The sequence below is a fragment of the Ochotona princeps genome, chromosome 4 (assembly GCF_030435755.1).
Source record: "Ochotona princeps isolate mOchPri1 chromosome 4, mOchPri1.hap1, whole genome shotgun sequence".
In the NCBI taxonomy this organism is placed as follows: Eukaryota; Metazoa; Chordata; class Mammalia; order Lagomorpha; family Ochotonidae; genus Ochotona; species Ochotona princeps.
The window spans coordinates 43285028-43309242 of NC_080835.1; the positions used below are offsets into that span (position 1 = coordinate 43285028).

The following is a 24215-nucleotide window of genomic DNA, read 5'->3' on the forward strand; positions in this document are numbered from 1 at the left end:
ATGTATTCTCAAACCCATTTAGAACAAGTTGGTTCTTCAGAATAATAGACAGCCTTCAGATTATGAAACTGATTGCTTATAGAAAAATTATATGCACCACATTTAACCAGAGAAAGAAAAATGAGAACACGTGTAACTAACTCAGAGGATGATGTGAAAAGGGTGTAATTTCAACAAACTAAAACTCACTTTAGCAGACTAACAAATCAAACAATAAAGAACCAAGAATCAACTATCTACCAACTTATCTAGCTTCCCCGTCCAAATAGATGCTTTCCAATGCAGAATATTTGAACTAGAGATTCACTATCTCTTAAGGCATATTTTGATGAATATGTTCCAGAATTGCACAGTTATACTGGTCAGTGTTTCCGCTTTCCCACTCCTGTCCTCATCCCTACACCCTTCTCCCAGGGATTAAAGGTGAAGTCATGGTGTTGGAGGCTACTGTAAATTTGAGCTGACATACCAGTGTGTTCACTAGGTTTCATGAGCATAAACATTAAAATGTTACATGAACTGTACCATAATTTACTCCACACTCTGATCTAATATGGTTTAATGTCTTGACAAAAGGTGAGATGACTTAAGTACATTTTACATGTTGTGCATTTAGACCACCATATGCATAGATGTTCTAATGCTAAATTCTTGGTCTTCAGTATCTCATAGTGCTGGATGCTCGGAAGTATGACAGAAACTTGTAACACAGACTAACCACAAAGTACCAGATATTTCTTGCCATTTGTGATCTTGCAATAAAAATGCGCCAGATTAGAATCACAAGGATAGTATTGAAACCATAACGGATGTTCCGTAACCTAGAAAGCAAGGCAGGAAATAGATGAGACAATATATTCTAGAATAGGGTACATAATTTCCTAGAATTAATGACTAGCCTCCAATCCAATCATGGTTCAAACCCACATACTTTTAAAATTTGTTTTTATTAGAAATATAGGTTTGCAAAGACAAGGAAAAGACAGATAGAAACATCTTCCATCTGCTAGTTCACTCCCCAAAAGTCCACAACACCTGGTGCTGAGCTGATCTGAATCCAGGAGCCAGGAGCTTCTTCTGGGTCCTTCATGTGGTTAAAGGGTCCCAAGAATTTGGACCATCCTCCATTGTTTTCCCAGAACACAAGCAGAGAGCTGCATGGAAAGTGGAGCAGCCAAGACACAAGGTAACACATATATGGGACTGCTGGTGCTGCAAGGCTAAGAATCAAGCAGTTGAACTATTGTGCCAGCCCCCAATCCAAATTAATTTATAACTTATTTAAAAAAACAAAACCAACTAGGCCGGAGTGGTGGCACAGCCAGCTAACCCTTTACCTGGCTGTTCCATTCCTATCTGACTCCCTGCTAATGCCTGGGGAAGCAGCAGTGCAGGGCTGAAGTGCTTGGCTCCCTGATGCCATGTGGGAGACCCACAGGAAAATCCTGGCTCTTGACTTCAGGGAGTGAACCAGTGGATGGAGACTGTTTCTACCCCCCCTCCCTGCTATGTAACTCTTACTTTCAAGAAAAATTAGTAAATCATATTACAAAAAGAAAGGAAAAAAGGGCTACAAAATCCACGTAAATCTGACTGGATATTTTCGACAGCAGTACATCCAATAATGTATTACTTCTATTCATAATGGATTTATACCAAAATTTTGCCTAACAGTATATCAGGAACACTCAATTACTCATTCACCAATGTTACTAAGATCCCCCTTTATGCACAATGCTGTGCCAGGCATCAAGTACATTTTAAGTAAAACAGTCAGGTTCTATAGCTTCCTATATCATCTAAAATGGTTTTATTACATGCAACATAGAATAAACCAAACACAGTAACTATCTGAGATCTTTAGGTATTACAAGGCATCCAACAAGTGAGCTTACTTCTTTCCTTATTCAAACACAAAATCCAGCACTAGTTCCATAAAGGACTCTTCCCACCCCTGTTCAAATTTCAACACATGCTTGGTATTTCTTAATGATGTTTAAAAGGAATACGAACTTCTAGATACATAATCATGTTATATTAAATTTCACTATCTTCAACAGGCAGTTCAATACTGAACTGTAACACAGAAACAACAGTGTAAAGAACTGTATTAAAGGAATGAAAAGACTAATATTCCATTTTGCCTTGCTAAAGTCTTTACCATTTAACAGACATTATATTTTTTAAAAATATTACAAAGTAAAAGAGATTATCACAAAATACTATCTGTGAGTGATGGATTTACAGTGACTTATTTTTTCTATTTTCTAAGTTTATTCTAAATCAGTATGTTGTTTTCATAAAGAAATTAAGAAAATTATAACTTTTAATCATAAAGACAAAATTTTAGGCTGAATGATGTAGTATATCTTCCACAGACAATTTTAGCTTCAAATAAAGTAACCTGCACTTTAAATCTCTTTTTACTTAATCCTAATTAGCTTTACTCTTTAAGAACAGTTTAAGAGAAGGTAAGTAATTTTAAAAATTCAAGTAAAAACATCCTATAAGAGTTCGCAAGATGCAGGGATGAAGCCCATGTACAACTCACTTGTTCAGATGTTTTCTAGCTGCAGGGAGCCCAGACATTTCTTCATTCAATACATACTTCTTAGTTCCCATGCAGTAGTTCTCTATATACTCGGCCCAATGCAACTGTCGTACATCAATATTGAAGGTCTACATTATCAAAAAATTTAAAACAAAATTTAAAAATTAGGTTACTTCTCTGAGTAGTTTTTTTTTTCTGTCAAAATTCACATTTTTAAGGGCATGATTCCAAATGACACAACTACAAAATAGTTAAATATAAATTAGCTTTTCAAATCTTGCTGCTGGCTAGGAAAAAAGTTATTTTTAAAAAAATATTTATTTTTATTGGAAAAGCAGATATAAAGAAAGGAAGAGAGACAGAAAGCAAGATCTTTCATCCACTGATTCACTCCCCAAATGGCCGCAATGGCCAGAACTGAGCTGATCCAAAGCCAGGAGCCAGGGGTGTCTTGCTTGTCTCCCACACAGGTGCCGAGTCCCAACCCTTTGAGTCATCCTCTACTTCTTTCCCAGGTCACAAGCAGGGAGCTGGATTGGAAGTGGGGCCACTGAGATACAAACCGGTGCCCATATGGGGTTATAGGTGCAAGGCAAGGACTTTAGCCACTAGGTTACCGCACCATGCCCAAGTTCTTATTTCTGTTTCATAATTTTAATTAAAAGCAAACATCTGTAGGGCAAGTGTTGTAGCACAGCCAAGTTAAGCTGCTACTGTTGATGCACTATTCCATATACTTGAGCACTGTTTCTATCTGGCTTTTCTATTTCCTATCCAGCTCCTAAAAAAAAAGCAGAGGAAAATCACGCCAGTGCTTGGGCCCTTGCCACCCAAGTGGAAGGCTAAGATGGAGTTTCAGTTTCCTGGCTCGGCCTGGCGCAGCCCTGGCCATTGTAGTTATTTGGGGAAAGAACTGAGGACAGATGGTCTCTCTCCTCTGTTACTCTGTCTTTCAAATAAGCAAATCTTAAAAACAAAACAAACAAAAAAGCAAAGACACAGATAGCTAAAGCTAAAAAGTAAAAAATGAAGACTAAGTTACAGGGTTTACACTCAGAGAACTAACATACATGGCTGTGTTAGAAATAAGTCCGAGTGGGTAGTAAACACAACTATACAACATTTTAGAGTTCCTAATATGATGGTTAAGGAGGCTACACAAACCACTTAACTTTGATTGTGTTAGGCACCCATGTTAACATATTCAGAGATATTTTAAAAAACACAGAAGAGTTTAAGTTTCAGATTGCAAGGCAGCAAAATGTGGAATGATAAAAAGTGTAAGAAAATGTGAAAAATAACTTCTGAGAGGATGTTTTTCTCAGAACTCAGAGAAGACAGAGTTGGAGAAAAACTGCATGTAGAACTTAGCATTCTCCACTTATACCTCACTGGGTGGGACACAAAGATTAGTTACTCCTCACTGGGGTATGGAAGATTTCTCTGCACACCCCTCCTACACATGCTCACCTAAACTGTTGACATATATCCTGTTAGAATTATAGAGTTAGACCACCTGAAAAACAGCCAGGTTCAGCGAAAACGTGCTTCAATGCTATAAACTGCTAAAGACTAAAATTAAAATAGGCATGAGACAGCTGAATAGCAATCTAAGCCATTTTAAGGTGTATAGAACACGGTTGAATATAAACCAAAATTGAAATGTCTATGAAGAAGTCACAGGTTGTGGTTGAGAACCTGCATTTTCCTATTAACATATTGGTTAATCAATTCCATGTCAATTAATGCCACAATGTTGTAAATGGTTGGAAATATTATGTTGGGGCTTTAAATTGATTGGGATGATACTCTGCTGGCTCTACCTTCAGACCAGAGATGGTCTCACCAAGAAACCATTGAACTTACCAGGACAATAAGATGCTGGACTTTATGCTTGGTAAATACCTCCAATGAAAGAATGTCAGCTGAATTTGAACTATGGAAATGCAACAAGGTGGAGCAATCCACCGCAGTGGGGGGAGGGTGTGGGGAGGGGCGGGGGGAATCCCAGTGCATAAAAAATGTATCAAATAATGCAATGTAATTAATTTTTAAAAAATGAAATGCAATAAATATATGTTTAAAAAAAAAAAGAACTTAGCATTCTCTTTGAAGAGGAACCACAGAGCAAGAGAGTATGAACATTTCAACCATACTTTGAATATGCATTTGCCACCCTGCATTACTGACACAATAGATTCAAAGATAAAACAATTTATTTCACCACAAATAATTATAATTACAGCTTTAATGAGAGATGATACATACATCAATGACTTGCTTATACTATAATGGTAGTGAAAAATATTTAATTATTTCCTAGGTTGCTAATGGCTGTCTAATTGGTATGCTACCTACTTTCTACTATAAAACAGAAAATACTTGCCTTTTTGTCTTCAGCGTTCAGTTGATTCATTAACATATTTACATTGTCAGTATTCCAAACCCAAGAATTACTTGTGAAATATTCCAGAAACACCATAGCTTTGTGAAGGCGAGTAATAGTTTTCATCATCCTGTATTGTAAGAAACATGCAGAGATCCACATTCTGCAGGGCTTAGCAAGATCCCATCGCCACCCACAGTATCAGTTCCCACAATACAGACAGTAACATAAAACTTGTAATATAAACTCCAATAAACGTACAGAATCAGCAGGGAGTAAGAATATTTCTGCATCTTGAGAGACATTTTTGTAAATCCAAAATGGAAAAAAAATTTAGGAGCAGCAGCAAATTAATTTAACATTGCCTAGACAGAGCTTTGCTGGCAGAGGGAACTAATTCTCAAAACAGTTACAATTCCCTCAAGGTCAACTTTTCTATATGACATTCTGAGTAAATAGATCAAAACAGATTCAAATAGTTTTCTCTTGCACATTGCTTCTTAAAGTGCATTTTAGTTTCACTGCATTTATTAAGATTCCCTGTTTGTAACACATTGTGCATCTTAATTCTAACTCTTCAGCATCACTGAAGCAAAATATACAGAAATATTCCTTTGCATTTAGTCAACTCTATTTTTCAAATGGAATCAAAACTTCAACACTAATTGGCGCCCTTTTTGATCATCTGGATGTGCTGTGAAATCAATGACTCAAGTAGAAAGCTTTCTGAAACAGATATTCACTCATCTTCCCAAGCTTATCAACACCTATCCTAAGGAAAAAGGGACTGTGACACTACATTTCTTTTGAAAAACTTTGCTTAAACTTTAAACCTGCCATTTTGTCTATCACGGCTTATTGTAAGTCATTGATATCATAACACCAACCCGAGCAGTAACATCTAAGCAATAATAATTACCTATGGTAAGTAGAGGAAAGGAAGAAGAGAACTTTGTAAAACAAAATACACATCAAAACAATCCTAAGTTATGAGAACAGGAAAATAATTTGTAGAAAAATATTATAGAATTCCACTTAAATTGGCACAATAAGGTTTAGGGTTATTTTAGTTCAGGAAACTTCCAAATAGGGAATTCAGAAATGGGGGACAGGAAAAAAATATATATTAGAAATGAGAGAGAACAAAAACAGTTACATTTACTGAGAAATTCTGATAACATATTCAACACATTTAGAAAGAAATTTTGAATCGAGACTACTGAAAGGAAATGAGGCAATATGGGCAACATAAAAAAAAACAAAGAACTGTTTCATTCAGTAAAGCTATTTCAAAACAAAACTTCCATTAAATATGAGGAAAAAAGCTCTAACTAGACAGGAATAGTTTATACAGTTAATGAAATACCTGTGGGGTGAGGGAAGGGAAGGGGGAAGGTTTCTGCTTTTAGAAAAGTGACAATTTCTTTTCAAAAATTAACAAATTTATAACTAAATCAATATACATTGTTGTTATGTTTAGGATAGTATTCTTGATTCTGTCTCTCACACACACTCCCTATGTGGTTTTCAACATATTTGTTATAAAAAAAAATTTTTTTTCCTGACTATTCCTGTTTCATTGATAATTAATTATCAGCTAATCTTCAGATTCATTCAGGTGGCAGGATGCCCTAAATCGATCTATTTCAGCCACTAAAAAAGTTACTTGCAGTTGCAAGAGAGATTTCAAAGGCCATTTAAATTTATACACAGAAGGGCTCCAAAATGGAAAGTGGGATTAGAATAGCAAGTGTAGTTTCTACAAACTTCTTGAAGTTTTCTTGTATATGTGTGAAATTTATCTCATTAGGTTAACAAATATACCCGATTGCAGATAAAATAAATTGAAAAGAGTGTCATATTCTTTTGTAAAACACACAATAAATACTATATGCTGAGTTATTATTCTTTATTAGGGCCACCTTCAAAAACTAATTACAGGGCCCAGTGCAATGGCCTAGTAGCTAAAGTCCTTGCCTTGAACGCGCTGGCAGCCCCACTTCCCATCCAGCTCCCTGCTTGTGGCCTGGGAAATCAGTTGAGGACGGCCCAAGGCCTTGGGTTCCTGCACTCATGTGGGAGACCCGGAAGAAGCTCCTGGCTCCTGGCTTCGGATCAGAGCAGCACCGGCCATTGCAGCCATTTGGGGTGTGAATTATCAGAGGGAAGATCTTCCTCTCTGTCTCTCCTCCTCTCTGTATATCTGACTTCGCAATTAAAAAAAAATAAATCTTTAAACTAATTGCTCCTACTAATCCTATGCTGTGGAGGGATATTTGGTACATGGCAAGATGCTTGGTTGCACCCCCTAGGTGCGATAGCTCAAAATAACTCCAAACATTCTCACATTTTCCTGGTTGAGAAAAGCAGCTTAAGAGTAGTTAGGCTAACTAGTCAAAAAACAAAAAATGATCATGAAGCCATTTTTTTTTTAGATGTCGTTTTTAACAGAGTGGGAAGATCTACTGTATTTTAAAATCTGGAGTGGGTGATTCGTATTGGTTCTACAAGCAACAAATCACCGACTTCTAGTAGCTAAATTATAATGTGCGTGAGAAAGCACTCCAAGATGGCCCAAATGTAGGAGACCCACAGCATGCTCTTGTCTCCTGGCTTCAATATGGCCTCGCCCTGGCCATTGCAGTTACCTGGGGACTAAACCAGTGGATGGAAGTCCTTCCTCTTTGTCTCTGTAACTCTGCCTTTCAAATAAATCCTTTAATCCATATGATGTGTATCAACAGCACTTTTTAAAATTACATCAACATACATAGTACGTCAGATTTTACCTAGCTGACACTCGAGGAAAGGTAAATCAGTCATGGGAACTTCATGACTGACATGAGGTTACTCTCCAACTGGGCTTTATAATACGGCCCCAACACATAGTGCAAAGCACAGAACACTCAGCAAATAACTGATTAAACAAATGATGCAAACCATAAAGCTCGGTGCTGTTAACTTGCCGGAACAAAACACCTGCAGGTCCCTTGTTGCTCCCAGAGCTCAAGGCTCCCTCCTCCTTGAATACTTAGCGCCACATAGCACAAACTTGAGGCATGAAGATTTTTCACGTGGCATTTCCTATCTGGGGAAGATTATAATTTCCAAAGTGGCTATGATATCATCCATCCCACATGCTCACCTTCCCAAGTGACCTTGACCAGCTTCCCAGCAAGAGTTGAAGGAAACTTACAGAGTAAGACAAAAGTGATATTTGCGACTACCAAGGTTAGGTCAGGCAAGGGGCTGAAGCTGTCTGCCTTGCTTTCACTAGAATACTCACCCTTGAAGCCTTCAGTCACCAGTTTGCTGTCAAACTCCCCCTGAGGCTGCTACGCTGTGAGGAAACTCAAGAAAATTCAAACTGCCCAGGGCAGAGGCCATATGGAGAAAGTTGCCCAGTCATGCCAGCTCTGCACGCTTCTCCCTTTTGCCATTCCTGCAACAGTGCAATCTGACTGGAACCAGTTGAAAGAATCCAAGCCAAAACCATCCAGCTAGGCCCTTCTAGACTTCCTGATCCACAGAAACTGTACCACATAAATAGAATGCTGCTTAAGAACATGAAGTTTGTAGTGATTCATTGCATAACACAGATAACAGGAACAGATCCTAATACCGGCAATGAAGGGTTATTACAATCAAAACCTAAAACGTATGGTGTTAGCCTTGGGATCAGGTGATGGACAAAATCCAATACCTTTGAGGAGATCATTGGTAAAACTGGAACGACAAAGGAAAGAAAGTTAGTGGAAGCCTTAAAGGGATTTGAGGAAGCTGTTGGTGAGGTATTGTGGAAGACAGAAAGTAAACTGCTAGGCAAGATGTCCAGAAAGAGGACAAAAATCAGCCTTATAAAAGAACTATCTGAGTGAGTAGCATTTGGAAGAAATGTGAAATTCCAGCCAAGCATTTTTAAGAAATATGATGAGTCAACTTTTCACTGGTACAAGGAAATACTGGAGCCCAGATACTTAGGAAGAAGAGAGAGGTTTCTTTCAGTTTGGGAGACTGAAAATGGCATAAAGCAGGCGTTTCTGAAGGCCCTGCAGAATGCACGCTAAAGCATTCCAGAGCAAGCCAGGAAACAGGCATACTGAATTCAGTCAAGTTGGGCTTTCTAACAATTCTTCCCAGGAAGCAAGACCTTCCCAGACCCTGTCCCTAATGCCCAAGAACCTTCCAATAGGCCTCCCAGACTAAACGGTTTCACCCCTACCCAACAGCACCATCTCTGGGAACAAGTTCTTAAAAAACACAGGCCTTTGGAGGACACTCAACATTCAAACTACAACAAATAGTTTCTAAGCACAAATCATTTCCAGGGAAGGGAAGCAAAATTCATTAGGACTTTAGACAGACCTAAGGCAGTGGCTCCTGGAACTTTCAGACAAAAGGCTCTCTCTAGGTCTTACCAACAGGATGAATATTCTATAGATCTGAAATCTACAGGCCCTAGCATGAAGGCATAATGGCTAAATCCTCGCCTTGCATCCACCAGGATCCCATATGGATGCCAGTTCACATCCTGGCTATTTCACTTCACATCCAGCTCCGTGATTGTCTTGGGAAAGCAACAGAGAATTGGCCCAAAGCTTGGTACTCTGCACGTGCATGGCAGACCTGGAAGAAGCGCCTAGCTTTGGATCAGATCAGCTCTGGCTCAGCTCCAGCCACTGCTGCCACTTGGGGAATGAACCAGTGAATAGAGGATCTTTCTCTATGTTTCTCTTTCTCTCTGTAAATCTGACCTTCAATAAAAATAAATAATTCTCAAAAAAAAAAACAAAAAAAAAGGGAAATCTACAGTAAACACACACGAGACTCAGGCTAGTGAAGAAGTGCTTACTTCAAAGGACCTGTGAATGTGGTTGATTTAAAAGCATGGTTTGCTTTGACAGATACTCCAGAAACCTATATTATTTTTAAAGCAATCTTACTAGTTAATTCGTGTAAAGGACAGAAACTGTACAAAATGAAGAAAAGCTTTGTATCAAGCAAGCCAATGCCTACACACCATATCCAGACCACCACTTGTTTTTCCAAATAAGGTTTTACAGGGACACATTCAAACTCTTTCATTTACAGACTGTCTAAGGCCCCTTTCATTAATAGCAAAACTGAATAGCTGCAAGAGAAACCAAAGTATGGCTTACGAAGCCTAAAATATTTATCATGCAGCCCTTTATAAGAAAAATTGTCCAGGGGCCGGTGCTGTGGAGTTGCAAGCAAAGCTGCTCCGTGATACTAGTTCAATTTCTAGCTGCTCTGCTTCTAACCCAGCTCTCTGCTAATGGCCCAGGAAAAGCAGCAGCGGATGGCCCAAGTGTCTGCACTCCCCTGTGGGAGTCCTGGAAGAAGCTCCAGGCTGTACTATGGCCCTTGTGGTCACTTGGGGATTCAAACAGTAGACAGAAAAATGTCTCTCCCCTTCCCTCTGTAACTCTGAGGAATAGGATGGGAGGAAAGGAGAGAGGGAAGGAAGGAGGGAGAGAAGGATAAAGGCAGGAAAAAGAGGAAGAAAGAGAAAAGAAAAAAAAATTCTAACCCCTGCCCTAGAGTCTAACCTTTCACATGGAAGAATCAGGTGTTATCCAGTTACACACAGAGATATTTTTAATACAGAAAGACTTTGACGGCAGAAATAAATGCTCCCAGAGATCAGGACTAAGTCCCAAGCAAGAAACCAGCAACACATACTCAATAGGAATTTAGAACTACTAGGCTCTACTGTAGTGTGTGTCTCCCATTATATCTCTTTTCAAATTAAAGCTGTCTACAGCCATTACCTTAGGCTGAGTGTATGGACAGTATGTAACTTTTTGCTTTAGTTTGCAGGTTTTTCAGATCAATACCTGAGGAACTAGAGAAGCTAGATCTATAAAACTACTACAAAAGAACCTCAAGCTCAAGCTGACCAGAATTAGATGGTAAAACTCTAGCTTCCAGCTGATTCCAAAGAGATTCTGGAGAAAAGTAGTAACTATTTCCATGAGGGAGGAATAGGAATTACCGAGCCAGAATTTTGACTATGGCAGATTACACTTCGAAACTGGTTGTAATAAGTATCTTTCATTTTGCTTGTTCATTACAACATGATTCTTGTCATTCTGTCAATCCTCTTTTCTTAAATCTAGAGATGATTTGTGACTTAAAGAATGAGGCAAAAGTGATGCTGTTTCACTTCCATGTAAGTTGGGAGAGGCAGTGTAGCTTTTACCTTATTTGTTGAAATACTTCCCAATTGAAACATTCAGAAGACATCTAAGAAGTCTAAATCGTCTGAAGATACTACCACTAGTCCTTGCAAAAAAATTCAGCTGCAGTATGAAAAAGACACTGACAGTTGTTTCCTGGCTGCTCTACTGTCCACTACCCCTACCACCAGCTCTTGTGGCATCACTGGACCTCAACCACGTGAAAGATCCCAAGCTAAAACTGCCCCACTGACTTCTTCCCAAATTCCCAATTCTGAGGAAAACAACGACTATTGCTAATTTAAGTCAGTAAGTTTGAAATGATCTGTTATGCAGCACTATCTACTGTGACGCAGTGATTTTTGAATATTCACTCACTTTTTAAGTCCACCAAGTCCTCCTTCTTTGTGTAAAACATAGTGATAAATTTAAACCAGTTTACTTCTATAATTTAGATTTTTTTCTCTTCTGCCCTAAAATGTACTAACTTTATTAGTTAAAAAAAAAAAGCATACATTGCGATCATTCATAAATTTCTGCCTAACTTCTAGCAAAGAAAGAATGCTGCCAATGGCAAAAACTGCATTTTTCCCCCAAATCATTCTAGGAAATCTTTGAAATATTTCCTTACCTATTCTAAAGAGGTTCAGTACCACACCTCTTACATATTCCTACAAGTTAACACGTAGGGTTAGGAACATAACGGACAAGTGAATCCACAGAAACCCCCACCAGGTACTGAGGTCCTGATATACTCTAACTGGCTGATAATCTCACTTCTAGTTTTTGAATAGTTGATGGAAGTTCTGGAATCAGCATCTTCTTTACACATACATACTCAAATCCTGAACTCTCCAATCAAAAGCTCCACTGTAATGCCAATGTGGTTAAAAAACAAACAAACTTTATAGTACATTTCACCATAATTATGTGGTAAAGACAGTATAGGAACATTCAGTTTGTGGGGTTTCAATGGGGGGAAAAAAGAAGGAAGAAAGCCTACAACAGCTATAGAAAAACAGTTTCCATTTGCTATCAACTTTTTTTTAAACGATACCATTCCCAACTGGGAAAATTAGTTTAAAAATGTAATTAACAATATATTATAAGCTGAATGGGCAGCTGAGATATGTCAAGTAATTAATTTTCTAGAAGCATCCTATTATTTTTCATATAAAACTGCACCATCTACTTAAAGCTAAGTATTTAACCCTTAATCCCCTATAAAAACTCAACCCTAGATCTTTAAATGGGAGATGGGGAAGGGATCAATTTCAGCTTATAATAACAATGACAACCTTGATGAGGACATTTCCCATAGCTGGGATTTTGGAGGATTGATGACCCAACAAAAGGAGATTCAGGGTCAGTAACCCCAAACATCTCCAACTTCTAAGAAATGTCCTTGCATCCTGATTGTGATTGTGATTAATCAGGTTAGTAAACCTAAAGGTAAAGCTCATGCTAGCGACATCTCGTCTTTCCAGCAAGCTTCCACCACCTTACCAATACTTAGTGTATTTACTGCTATTCTTCTTACCACGGTTTCTGACCTGTCAACCTGAGTGCAAGATCGAGCAATAATGCAGGTACTGTGTGTCTGACACCCTTCCAATAATGAAGCAATAGGTTGTTGGAATACAACTTAACATTGGGGCGCCTGAATACTTGGTTTAAAGGATTCATCTTGAAGGAATGATTTAGATAATATCCTGTAGGAAAAATAAGCGTCAAAGCATTTTGAATATTATTTGTTACTCAGAAAAATACCTAGAGTTAGACCTAGAATTCAATACATGACAATAATGTATCATCCAAATGTTAGAACAAATTAGAGTAACTTACAATGCTACCTTTGCTTTTCTGAAAAGTCTTAAATTCAAGTCTTCTTATTCACATAAGGCCACTAAGCCTTCTCATAAGCATAAACAAATACAAAGTTAATACGCAGTTTTAGTGTAAGCATGGGTTGTTGAACAGTCAGAGGAACAGATAAGGCAGAGCTAGTCACCATTACCTTGGGCTTCTTCCAGTCATCCTGAGGTAGATATCATACAGGAATGCTGGGGCCTTATGGCTTACAGCAATCCAGTACTGATATAAAAGGTGATTGGAGGTTAGATTTACATTGGGCCGTCTGAAGGCCTGTTCGAGAGGATTCCTCTTGAAAGTGGAAATTACATGGTATTCTGAGGAAAAAAAGTTGTGTAACAGCTTTGATAATAACCATGTAGTGAAGTTTTGAAAAAAAAAAAATCATGTTTGTACAATGCAAAATAGTTTACCAAAGATGCCAGAGTCTATTCATTTAAAAAACAAACTTTTCTATTCTCTATAGTAGCTAAAAGAATATGGGCATTAGACTGCTGAACTCAAGAGGTTTTCAAACTGCCACTAGTAATGAATTTGAATTTGATGAATGAATTTCTGCTAAAATCCACCCTTAAAAATCTTTTAACATTTTACCTATGTCAGTTTATAGTGTCACTTTCTACATTACCCCCTCTCACAATAGCTTCTTTCTTTCTGTTCCTCTTTCCAGAGTCTCATTACTGTACTTACTTCAAAAAGAAAAGGAAAATCATCATCCTTTGCTTATGAATAAGTTGTTCAAATTAACATAATCAACAAGCTTAAAACAACCCCAAATCGGCTTCTCTATAATTTATTTAGGTTATACAGTATCAACACAATCAAATCCCAGATCTATGTTAATTCTTTAACAGAAATGTATACAGAAATGTTTACTAACAAAAATAAAACAACTTGATTTTTTCACTAAGGCTTATAACATAATAAAAGCTTTATAAGAAACTATTCTAAAGTTTCAATAACCTACGTAAAACAATTACTATAAACTCAAAACCACCCTAGATTTATTGCTCTTAAATGTTCAATTTCTAGATTAAATAAAAATATGACAGAAAAAAATTTAGGTCAAATGTCATAAAATGTTTACAGTCAAAATGTTCCGTAGGAGTAACAAAAAGTACTCATTTAGAGATGAAACAGGGCCTATTACCAAATCAGCACCACAAATATGGCTTACTTTAAATTTGGACTCATCAACAATTTGTCTATCCCAGTAGCTTTTCAAGTTACACTATATTTTTGAACAAATAACATATACACACTACTGTTTTGAATCTGTGAATTTACATAGATCAATAAAGGTTAGTGGAAAACATTCTGACAAAAATCCCCAACACCTTCATTTGTTCTTCTGGGTACCTTAGTGCACCAACTCTTGTTACCAGCGACACTGCCTATGGACAGGCAAGAGCAGGACTGATGGTGCCCAGCAGGGAGGAAAAGCCCATGTGATCCATGTGGGGTGCTGCACAGGGCAGCAGAAAAACAGCCAGGTCAGATAAGGTTGGGATGGGTAGGAATAAACAGCAGGATATTTAACAAGAACCACAAGGCAGTACAGGTGGTTATTACCTCTAAGATGGCAATTAAAATAAGAGCAAATTGGCACCTCAGGAGTTTTAATGCCTCGTGGTTGGTCTAACATTAAAACTCAGTGAACATTGTAAGTTCTTTAAGATTTATTCTAATACTCAAAAGCACAGGTAAAATCATACCAACTTCGCCCCAGTGGAAAGGATTAGTGCTGCCTGTTGTGCAATTGTACACCATGATGTTTCTTGGTCTGCAAAGACAAAGATGAAAGCAATGAAATATAAAAAGAGGCCACACTTTTCCAACTTATATATTTAAGCAGAAAGGTACCTTTCCTACACTGAATATTTTAAATAATCCCTAAAGGGTTAACTTTCATGTTTGAATGACTCTCAACAACTACCCACCTTTCTCCTCCCTCCACTACCAGAAAATTTTATTTTTTCTTTTCTTATTTTTCTACTTGTATTAGCAGTACTATATTTTAAATGTAAGAAAAATAGTGTCAACCTCAACTCTTCCTTTCTCATTTTCAGAGACTCAGGCTGAAAAAAAATATGACTAAATTCTCTTTTGTCAAAACCAATTTAATATACAGTCACCTCTTTTCTTTAAGATATAAGACACTGATTTAAAAATAAGGATGCTTCATTAATTTAGGAAAAAACTTAGGTATAAAGCTTAAGTGTTACTTATTAATGCTAGTATTACATTTTGAAACCACACTACTCATGGGTTGATTACTACAGCTCTCTGTAATGTATTATGTTTGACAAGTGTAACCCAATTTCCATGGAATTTTTTTAACTTTTCACTCTAAGTTTATACTAAATTGTCATCTGCATTAAAAAAAATTAACATTGGGGAGAGCTAATTTATTTGTTTTTCATTGTTCAGCCTTATAATCTAGCTGTTCATCCTATAAATGTAAGAATGAACATCAGTTCTCTATTATGATTGAAAGCCCCCTTTACCACTGCTGATGATAAACCAATTCTTGTAGTGGCGGTGACATTATCTATCTAATGGGATGGCAATATCAGGACTAAGGAATAAGGAATTAATTCACATAAATCAGTGGATTCAGTGTCCCTTCTCAGTAACCATAATTAATAAGCGACATCGTCACCTCATATACCTATTAACTCCGGAATACCAGGCTGCCGCAAGACTCGTGTTGACAACTACATCTACAGGAACAAGATCTGCAAGGGCATTGTTGGAGGCGCGCATTGTTCGAAGAATTCCTTTCCCTGCCTTTGTTGAAATTAAAAACAACACCTTAAGATTCATAAGCTCAGGTGTATATATAGAGATATACAGAAAACAGAAAAATGCTAAGTGTATTAAATAAATCAAAGGATTTACTTACCGCAATGAAGAGACCACTTGGTCCATTAAAGTTATCAATCCATCCCTAATACCAAAAAAATTTAAAAAGGGGAGAACTTAGAAATGCTATGTTAATTAATTTATTATTTGAAGTCTACAACCACAGATGTATATGGCAGCTTCCTTCTAAAATGTAAAATCCTGGACTGAGATCAGAATTATTTCTTCCATTCCCAAATAGAAGTAGGAATTGTGAATAACTAACCAAACATTTCCAAGGGGTTACTTACTCTGCCATTAGCTCTCTAGAAAGAAAATTTTATAAGGAGGAATTCATGTTGTCAAATATTTTTGCTAAATTAAGTTCACATTTGATTTTATGCTATCTAATAACACAGTATCTGTACATTAGGGCACAGTAAATCCTCCTTAAACTTACTAATAAAGTAGAGCAAAAAATAGTAACTATCAAAGCAGCAAGACATGTTATCACTTAATATCATTATATAAAATGAGAGTTCCTCTAAATCAATTTATCCAGTGGTTTAGATCTCTTCTGACTCATTTTTAAAGGATCCAGAAATACCCTGTCACCAAGTTTTTGTTTTTACTGCAAGTTATCACAAAAATGTCTTGCATTGAGGCTAACTCTATAGGGTAGCAAGTGAAGTTACCACTGGCAGTGCTGGCATACAATTCAGGTTCTGGCTGCACCACTTCCAATCCATCTCCCTGCTAATGTGCCTGAAAAAGCAGTGGAAGGAGTCCCTCTACCCACAGGTGAGACCCGAAAGAAGCTCTGGGCTCCTGGTTCTGGACCAGACCAGCTTTGACCATTGCGCTCATTAGGAAGAGAACAGTTATATGAAAGATCTCTCCCCTCTGTCTCTCCTTCTCTAACTCGGACTTTCAAATGAATAAATCAACCTTTAAAAAAATAATAATGTCATTTAGCTTGGTGATAATACAGGGATTTACCTCTTGGAAGACACTAAAAGGGTACACTCCTTTTGGACTAAAAGAGAAATTCAATCATGATCTCCCTTGACTGGAAACAATGTCATAGTTTTTAATTTTTGATTAAAACTTTCAAATGCTTGTTGTACCTCTACACCTCCTGCAAAGCACTGGAAATAAAGTGTAAATACATCCCTTCCTATGAAATCAGTTTCGTCACAATCCATATTTAGTACATAGCACCTACTTTTAAGTTAAGCCACTGCCAACTCTTCATATAAAAACATGACTTAAAATTCTCAATTCAATTATTTATAAAAATTTCTAACAACTTACTGGAAAAGGTTCTTTCCAGCTGGCACCGACAATCGATGGCCTTACAATTGCCACGTTTAGCTTTGCTCCTTCTTGTTGAACAACATACTCTGCCAATGCTTTCGTGTATATGTACGTATTAGGTCTATCTCCTATCAGTTTTGGTGTGATATCATTTACTAGGCCATCATCCATCCACCTGGCAAAAAGATTGCACACAAAAATATTTCTAGATGTTTTACATAAAATGAAAAGTTACTTAACTGAATTTTTGCACCTTCAAACTTATCTGTGGTCAACTAAAATGACTAACAACTTTTACTTAGAAATCAAAGTTTTATTTTTCATTAATCAACTAGAGTTCACCAACTCTTTATCCTACACACACACACACACACACACACACACACTCCTTAATGATCTGAAAACTAAGAGCTTTTTCACAAATTATATGGTATCCAACAAACCCTGATGGAAACTGATTCATTATTTCTAAATATCACTTAAATTCAAATCTTCATTCATTGACTTGATTTGGGTGCTGAGATCAAGCTAGTTATTTCAAATTTCACAGTATGTGCAAGAATTCTACTTTATAAAAACCAAATAAATTCTAAAATACACCTGGCCCCAAAGGTTTCAGACTAAGGAATTACATATGTATATAACCACCAATTAGGTTAACAATTGGATTATATACAGGTACAATCAGTGAACATTCAATTAATCTAAAGATGTAATAAATGAAATATTTAAGGTAAATCTTTGAAATCATGTTCTAAAAACTCAAATAATCCATGATAAAATCGTAAAATTCCTCCAGTTCTCACAATCTACGAGGAAATGGCATATTCACATTTTCTGTAAAAGAACAATTCACGATCATAGAGTAATCACTATGGTCTGACTTTAATATGTACTTTTTCCAGATACTTTTATCTTCTTTTCTGTAACAGTAAGTTATATATCATATAACTTGTATAATAACATATACACATACACACACACACATATAAGTACAATATGCTGTCACACCTCACCTCTAGTGATACCCACAATAATAAATCAGCTTTACACAATAATCAAGATGGATTTTCTTGAGGTGGGATTTATGTACATCGGATGAAGCCACCATTTATGAGCCCTGCCTATTACTCAGAGTCCTTGTGACTTAGTCCTCTCTTCTGCTAATGCACACCCTAAGAAGCAGCAGATCACAGCTCAAGTTTTTCAGGTGCTTGCCATCCATGAGAGTCAAGATGCAGCTCTTGACTCCTGGGGCTTCAGCCTGGGCCAAATGTAGCTCCTAGAAGCACTTGGGAAGTAAAATTGCAGATGGAAGATCTCTGTCTATTTCTGTCACTCTACCTTTCAAATAAACAATAAAACTTTCTGAAAAATATATATACTTTATTCCAGATTTGAAATGTGTTTCATGTGTGGGAGAAGAATATTCATAAAACTGAAGGGAAAATTTTTAAGTTAGGAAACATTTGACAGTAAGGATAGGCTTTGAAAAACAGAATAGCTGATAATGGGAAAAAAGAAAACAAAAACATTTGCTAAACAAATTTTAGTTGATAAGCCTTGTTTATTAGAGGGAGTTTATAGAGCAAGCCCATGAATTATGCTAAAGCTGTCTACTAACTAGATTTCTTCATAAGCAAGGAAAGGAGATACAGAATAACGTTACAAGCTCTTTCTCAGTTCTTTAGTGTTTACATGCATCAATGCATTAAAGCATCAAATACTTCATTAACACCCATACTTAACTTTTCCCAGAGATATTAACAACCATATTTATTAACCTATCAGAAAAACAAAGTAGATATTTAGAATAATCTAAGAAACTGAGTCACAAATAGAAAATCACCAAATCAAAAAATCTGCATAACTTTCCATACTGATTAATTCTTACAATCTCTGTTCCTTCCTATTGACCAATAGACAATCCTGAAAGAAAAGGACTTATGGATGATTTCAGAAGCAAGAATGGGATGATAACCAAGGAGTCCAGACTACCTGAGAAGAAAGGAGACCCAGGGAAGACAGAGAAGAACAGAGGAGGAAAACGTCCACAGAGATTTTACACAAAGGCTAATAAGCATTTGCAGACATGTTGGACACTGGAAATTTGTATAATTACAGTCTGTAAGAGAAAAAGATCCTTTTTCTTTTTGGCTGTGATTCTGTTTACTTCACTTGTTTGCAAATCAGAACTGGGACATGGTACATGCATACTTCACCAAGTTCCCATTTACCAGACACAAATATTTTTCATGTAAGAATCATTGACAGGATCCCATCCTCAGAAAGATGATAAACAGTAACACAAGGGATAGGAATTAAGCATTACAACTCCTCCAATTCCCCAATAATGAAAAGCCCTTCTGACAAAGGTACTCCAATGAAGGAGAAAAAAAAAGATAATCTTTAATACATGAAACTTGCTACTAAACAGCAATCACTGATCTCCACATGTAACTCTGGATGCAATAAATGATTTCCTAAATAAGTAAGAGTCCTATGATTATGGATGACAAAACCATTCAAAGTCCTTCCTCCAACCATTCCACACGGTCAAAAAGTGAAAGCCCCATATTGATATGACAAATACTCATTTAGACATAGTGAAAATGACACAGTAGACACATAATCTGTAGAATAAAGGAAGCGATAATTGTGTGTGTGAGTGTGTGTGTGTGCGCGTGCACGCGCGTGCATTGGTGCAGAGAAGAGAGACACAGCGAGAGGGAGGCAGGGTGGGAAGAAAAGGAAAGAAGAAAGAAAGGAAGATGGGAGGGAGAGAAAGAGAAATAAACAGCTTGAACCTGATATTTTGGTTTAAAGAAAAATGTATACAAATGTCAAGCAAACATACTCTAAAGAATCAATTAGCTTCTTAGGATCTACAGGGGGTGGATAAACTACTTCATCAATATGCTTTCGATTGCAGTAGGCATATGCTGTTGATACATGCATGAACACCTCCAAGTTCTTCATTTGTTGTGCAAGGAGAACAAGCTGTCGTGTAGCAATCACATTTAACTGAACGGCATCTCTGTGAAGAAAGCGACAATGAAAAAGCTGTTAAGAAATCTTACTCTGAGAGGTACACAGAGCTGCAGAGCTTCTTCTTCACAATGTTAATGCTACAGCTCTGATTGGATGTATTTTTTTGCAGTGTGAAGTGTATTCATTCTATCAGCAATACTTAAAAAGAGATATTCTAGGTATAAAACAAGCTTCCCTGTAAACTTTTTAAAAACAAAGACTGACACTACCCAGAAATCATCGTCATAGAAAATTTCGGACTTCAGCTGCCACATAACCATTTTGATGTGTAGCATGACAAGCTTCCTGCTTTCTAAAAGCATAATCTTCCATGATATGGATGTGTCTCAAGGAGGTAAAGTTAAAATAGCTAAGAAATTTAAAAATTCTTAGGTAATCAACAAGAGTAAAACAGCTGAAGAAAACTCAGAAACATGACACTGTCTTAATAAAAAAATTTATTCCCCTCTTTATAGTAACCACTACAAATACTTATTTAAGATCCCTCATTAGATTCAAAGGAATAGTGTAATAAAACTAATACACTTGTTAGAAGATGTGTATGTAAGACCCAGGACAATGCAAAAATTCCCTTTTTGAAGGTTTATATAAACAATTCAACAAAAACAGAAAAAACAACGAAGTATCATCTAATAACAAATGCTTATACAACCCAAATATTTATGATGATTGCAATGTCTCAATAAGGCAGGCATTTATTACAATGAAAGAATACGGCCATTAAAGTAAATACACCAAGACTAAAACATAAAAAAAATTGGTATGAATAACACCAAAGCACATAACAAGTTACGACGCGAAACATGATTAATGACAGAGCTCTGGAATAAGACACAGGTTCAAATCCGGCTTGGCCTACTTTCAGCTAGGATGTAAAGTTAGTCTAATTCTTAGCCTTCTGTTTCCTTACCTCTAAGAGGGAACAATAATGGACTTTAACTCAGAGCTGGTGTGTGAAGTAGCAACTCAACACACTGCCTTTGATGAACACCCCAAACAGGTGCTGGCTTGACTTTCAGCTGCTCCACTTTCAACCCAGCTCTCCCTGCTATTGTGCTTGGGAAAGCAGAAGATGGTACGAGCACGTGTGCCCATCATTCATGCAGGTGACTAGGATAAAGCTCTTTGCTGAGGCCTGACATGAGCCTCACACAATCTCAGTTTTTACAGCCATTTTGGTAGTAAACCAATGCATTAAAGATTTCTCTTTTGCTTGTATCCCAACCCTGGAGACGCCCAGATCCTCACCAAGGACTATCAGTACAGGCACCAAGGACTACATCCCAACTGCCAAGGAGACCACAGGGAATTGGAGTGCCTCCAGAGGCCGAGAACTCTGAAGTCACCGACCCCCGTTCGGATCTACCATATGGGATGGAAGACGCCCAAATCATTCCTCGCAGGACCCAAGGTAATCGAAACAACCAGGAGCCCTGAGTGGTCTGCAGAAACAGAAGAACAGTAAACTTCTTTCAGGACTAGGGAGAGGAGCTTTCTCTGGTCCTTACTTAGTCCCAACTTTGGATCCCCACCCTCTCTTACAATGACTATCAGGCTTGCTCCGGAGTCCCCTCCCCACCTCCCCCCGCCAAAAACAAACAAACAAACAAAAAATTAGAATAGGTAAAAAACAACAAGGAAAATTTAGAACCAGACAGCAAACGGCCAGTGTAGATTGACATATACCTTACCAGATAGGACACAAAGATTAGTTACTCCTCACTAAGGTATTGAAGATTTCTCTGCACATCTCTCCTAAAACTGTTCTGCACCTCAACTGTTGACATATGCCTTGTTAGAGTTATACGCAAGTTTGGACTATCCTAAAATCTACCAAGCTCAGCAAAATTATGCTTCAACACTATAATCTGCTAAATACTGTAATGAAAATAGACACGAGACAGCTGAATAGTACCCTACAACGATTTTAAGGTGTATAGAAGCCGGTTGTATATAAACTAAAATTGAAAATGTCAATGAAGTAGTCATAGGATGTGGTTAAGAACTTGCATTTTTTAACATATTGGTCACTCAATACCATGTCATTAACCCCATAATGTTGTAAATTGTTGTTGATGTTATGTTGGGGCTTTTCATTGGATGGGATGATATTCTGCCAGCTCTGCTTTCAGACCAGAGATGGTCTCCCCAAGAAACCGCTGAATTTATCTGGACAATAAGACGCTGGACTCTATGCATGGTGTATACTTGCAATGAAAGAATCTTAACTGAATTTGAACTATAATATGGCAACAAGGTGGAGGAATCCACCATGGGAGGAGGGTACGGGAAGGGGTTGGGGGAATCCCAGAGCCTATGAAACTGTGTCATATAATGCAATGTAATTAATTAAAAAAAAAAATCTCTTTCCCTATTACTCTGCCTTTAAATTAATAATCTATTTACTCTAATTTGTATAAAATTAACTCATTAAGTCCTATGTTTTAAATTCTATGACTGGGCCCGGTGGCGTGGCCTAGCAGCTAAAGTCCTCGCCTTGAAAGCACCGGGATCCCATATGGGCGCCGGTTCTAATCCCGGCAGCTCCACTTCCCATCCAGCTCCCTGCTTGTGGCCTGGGAAAGCAGTCGAGGACGGCCCAATGCATTGGGACCCTGCACCCGCGTGGGAGACCCAGAGGAGGTTCCTGGTTCCAGGCTTCGGATCGGCGCGCATCAGCCCGTTGCGGCTCACTTGGGGAGTGAATCATCGGACGGAAGATCTTCCTCTCTGTCTCTCCTCCTCTGTGTATATCTGGCTGTAATAAAATGAATAAATCTTTTAAAAAATAAATAAATAAATAAATAAATTCTGTGACATTTCAGTGAAAGTCACTGAAATACATTTTATTATGTTAAAATATAGATAATATATTTTGAAATATAGTCACAAAACTATATTTTGAAGTTATACAACTGGTATATTTATTGCTTGATTTTAAGTCTTTATAGGTATCCTTCTAAATGGCATGAAAGGACATGATGGATTAGTTGAAACAAACAGGTTGCAAGTATTAAGATTATTCCTAACCCCATCTGTAGGCAACTGTCTAAGGTTGATTATACCTAGGCAAGTGTTAAACTGCTGGGAGAAGAGCAGCTAACAACTGGCAGGCATTCTGGGTCTGGTTAATGCCCAATTTGCATTAACTATACCAGTGTGCAAGATACGTGCAGTGCAGACGTGGGCACACCAGTAGACAGGGTCTGGACCACTGGACTCAAAACTTCCTCTCTGAGGGAAATTACAGGATGTGGTCTGACAGTGGAGTGTACATGTCAGTACTGAGTCTCCTTGGTTGTTGAAGCCTGTGCAGTGAACAGCATGCCCAGATGAGCTTGGGGTACATGACAACCAGTTCACTGAGGTATGAGGAGGACATCTAGTATCATGGAGTGCAGAACAAACTGGACAGCTTTTCCAGTCAAGCTTTGACAGGAAGTAGCTGGGCAAACTGACTCTAAGGCTGAATGCGTCAGCCAATGGACCTTGGAAGGACTTCCTCATCCTTGCAGCAACAAAGTCAATCGCATTTCAGAACTAGGGAAATCACTTTAGCAGTGCCCTCAGAATATGCTCCACACTGGGTACCCTGGAATAACAGGTGGCTGTCCTCCATCCCAGGGCAGTGATGTAGTTGCACTGCTGGGAGTATCCCTCTCCCTATTTTCCCCAGATACATGAACAAAAGGAGACTGAAAACAGTTATCTTACCTACTTTCCTCCATTCCTCCACCCTCCTCACCCTAATCAGTGGTCCACATGAGCATGCATCCTTAACTATGCAAGCACTACCAAAACTTACAAAAATTATAAATACATTCAACACACACACACACACAGGGTTATTCCTAACACAGTCAATAAATATCACTTCAAATAACATGGTGGGCAGTATCTGCATCTGCTAAACTTTGCAGCTCATTTTTAAAGAAAAAATGATTGATCAAGAGATCTATTTTATAGCATAGTGATTATGTGGTACTTGAGATAT

General features: G+C 37.7%; 1 protein-coding gene across 7 annotated transcripts in view; it reads right to left on the reverse strand.

Moving 5' to 3' along the window:
* Positions 1-510: 510 nt before the first annotated feature.
* Positions 511-24215, reverse strand: part of FAR1 (fatty acyl-CoA reductase 1) — a 57090-nt gene continuing 33385 nt past the window's right edge. For 3 of the 7 annotated variants that reach the window (XM_058663342.1, XM_058663339.1, XM_058663341.1), the window contains 9 exons: positions 20028-20207; positions 17168-17345; positions 15915-15959; positions 15672-15799; positions 14725-14792; positions 12678-12849; positions 4938-5067; positions 2552-2679; positions 511-821 (listed from right to left, as the gene is read on the reverse strand). In XM_058663342.1, the coding sequence (XP_058519325.1) occupies positions 659-821; positions 2552-2679; positions 4938-5067; positions 12678-12849; positions 14725-14792; positions 15672-15799; positions 15915-15959; positions 17168-17345; positions 20028-20207 (1192 nt within the window). In that variant the 3' untranslated portion in view covers positions 511-658. Of the gene's footprint in view, positions 822-2551; positions 2680-4937; positions 5068-12677; positions 12850-13154; positions 13327-14724; positions 14793-15671; positions 15800-15914; positions 15960-17167; positions 17346-20027; positions 20208-24215 lie in introns of all 7 variants that reach the window. The other 4 variants (XM_004593764.4, XM_058663344.1, XM_058663340.1 and 1 more) reach the window with 3 other exon arrangements.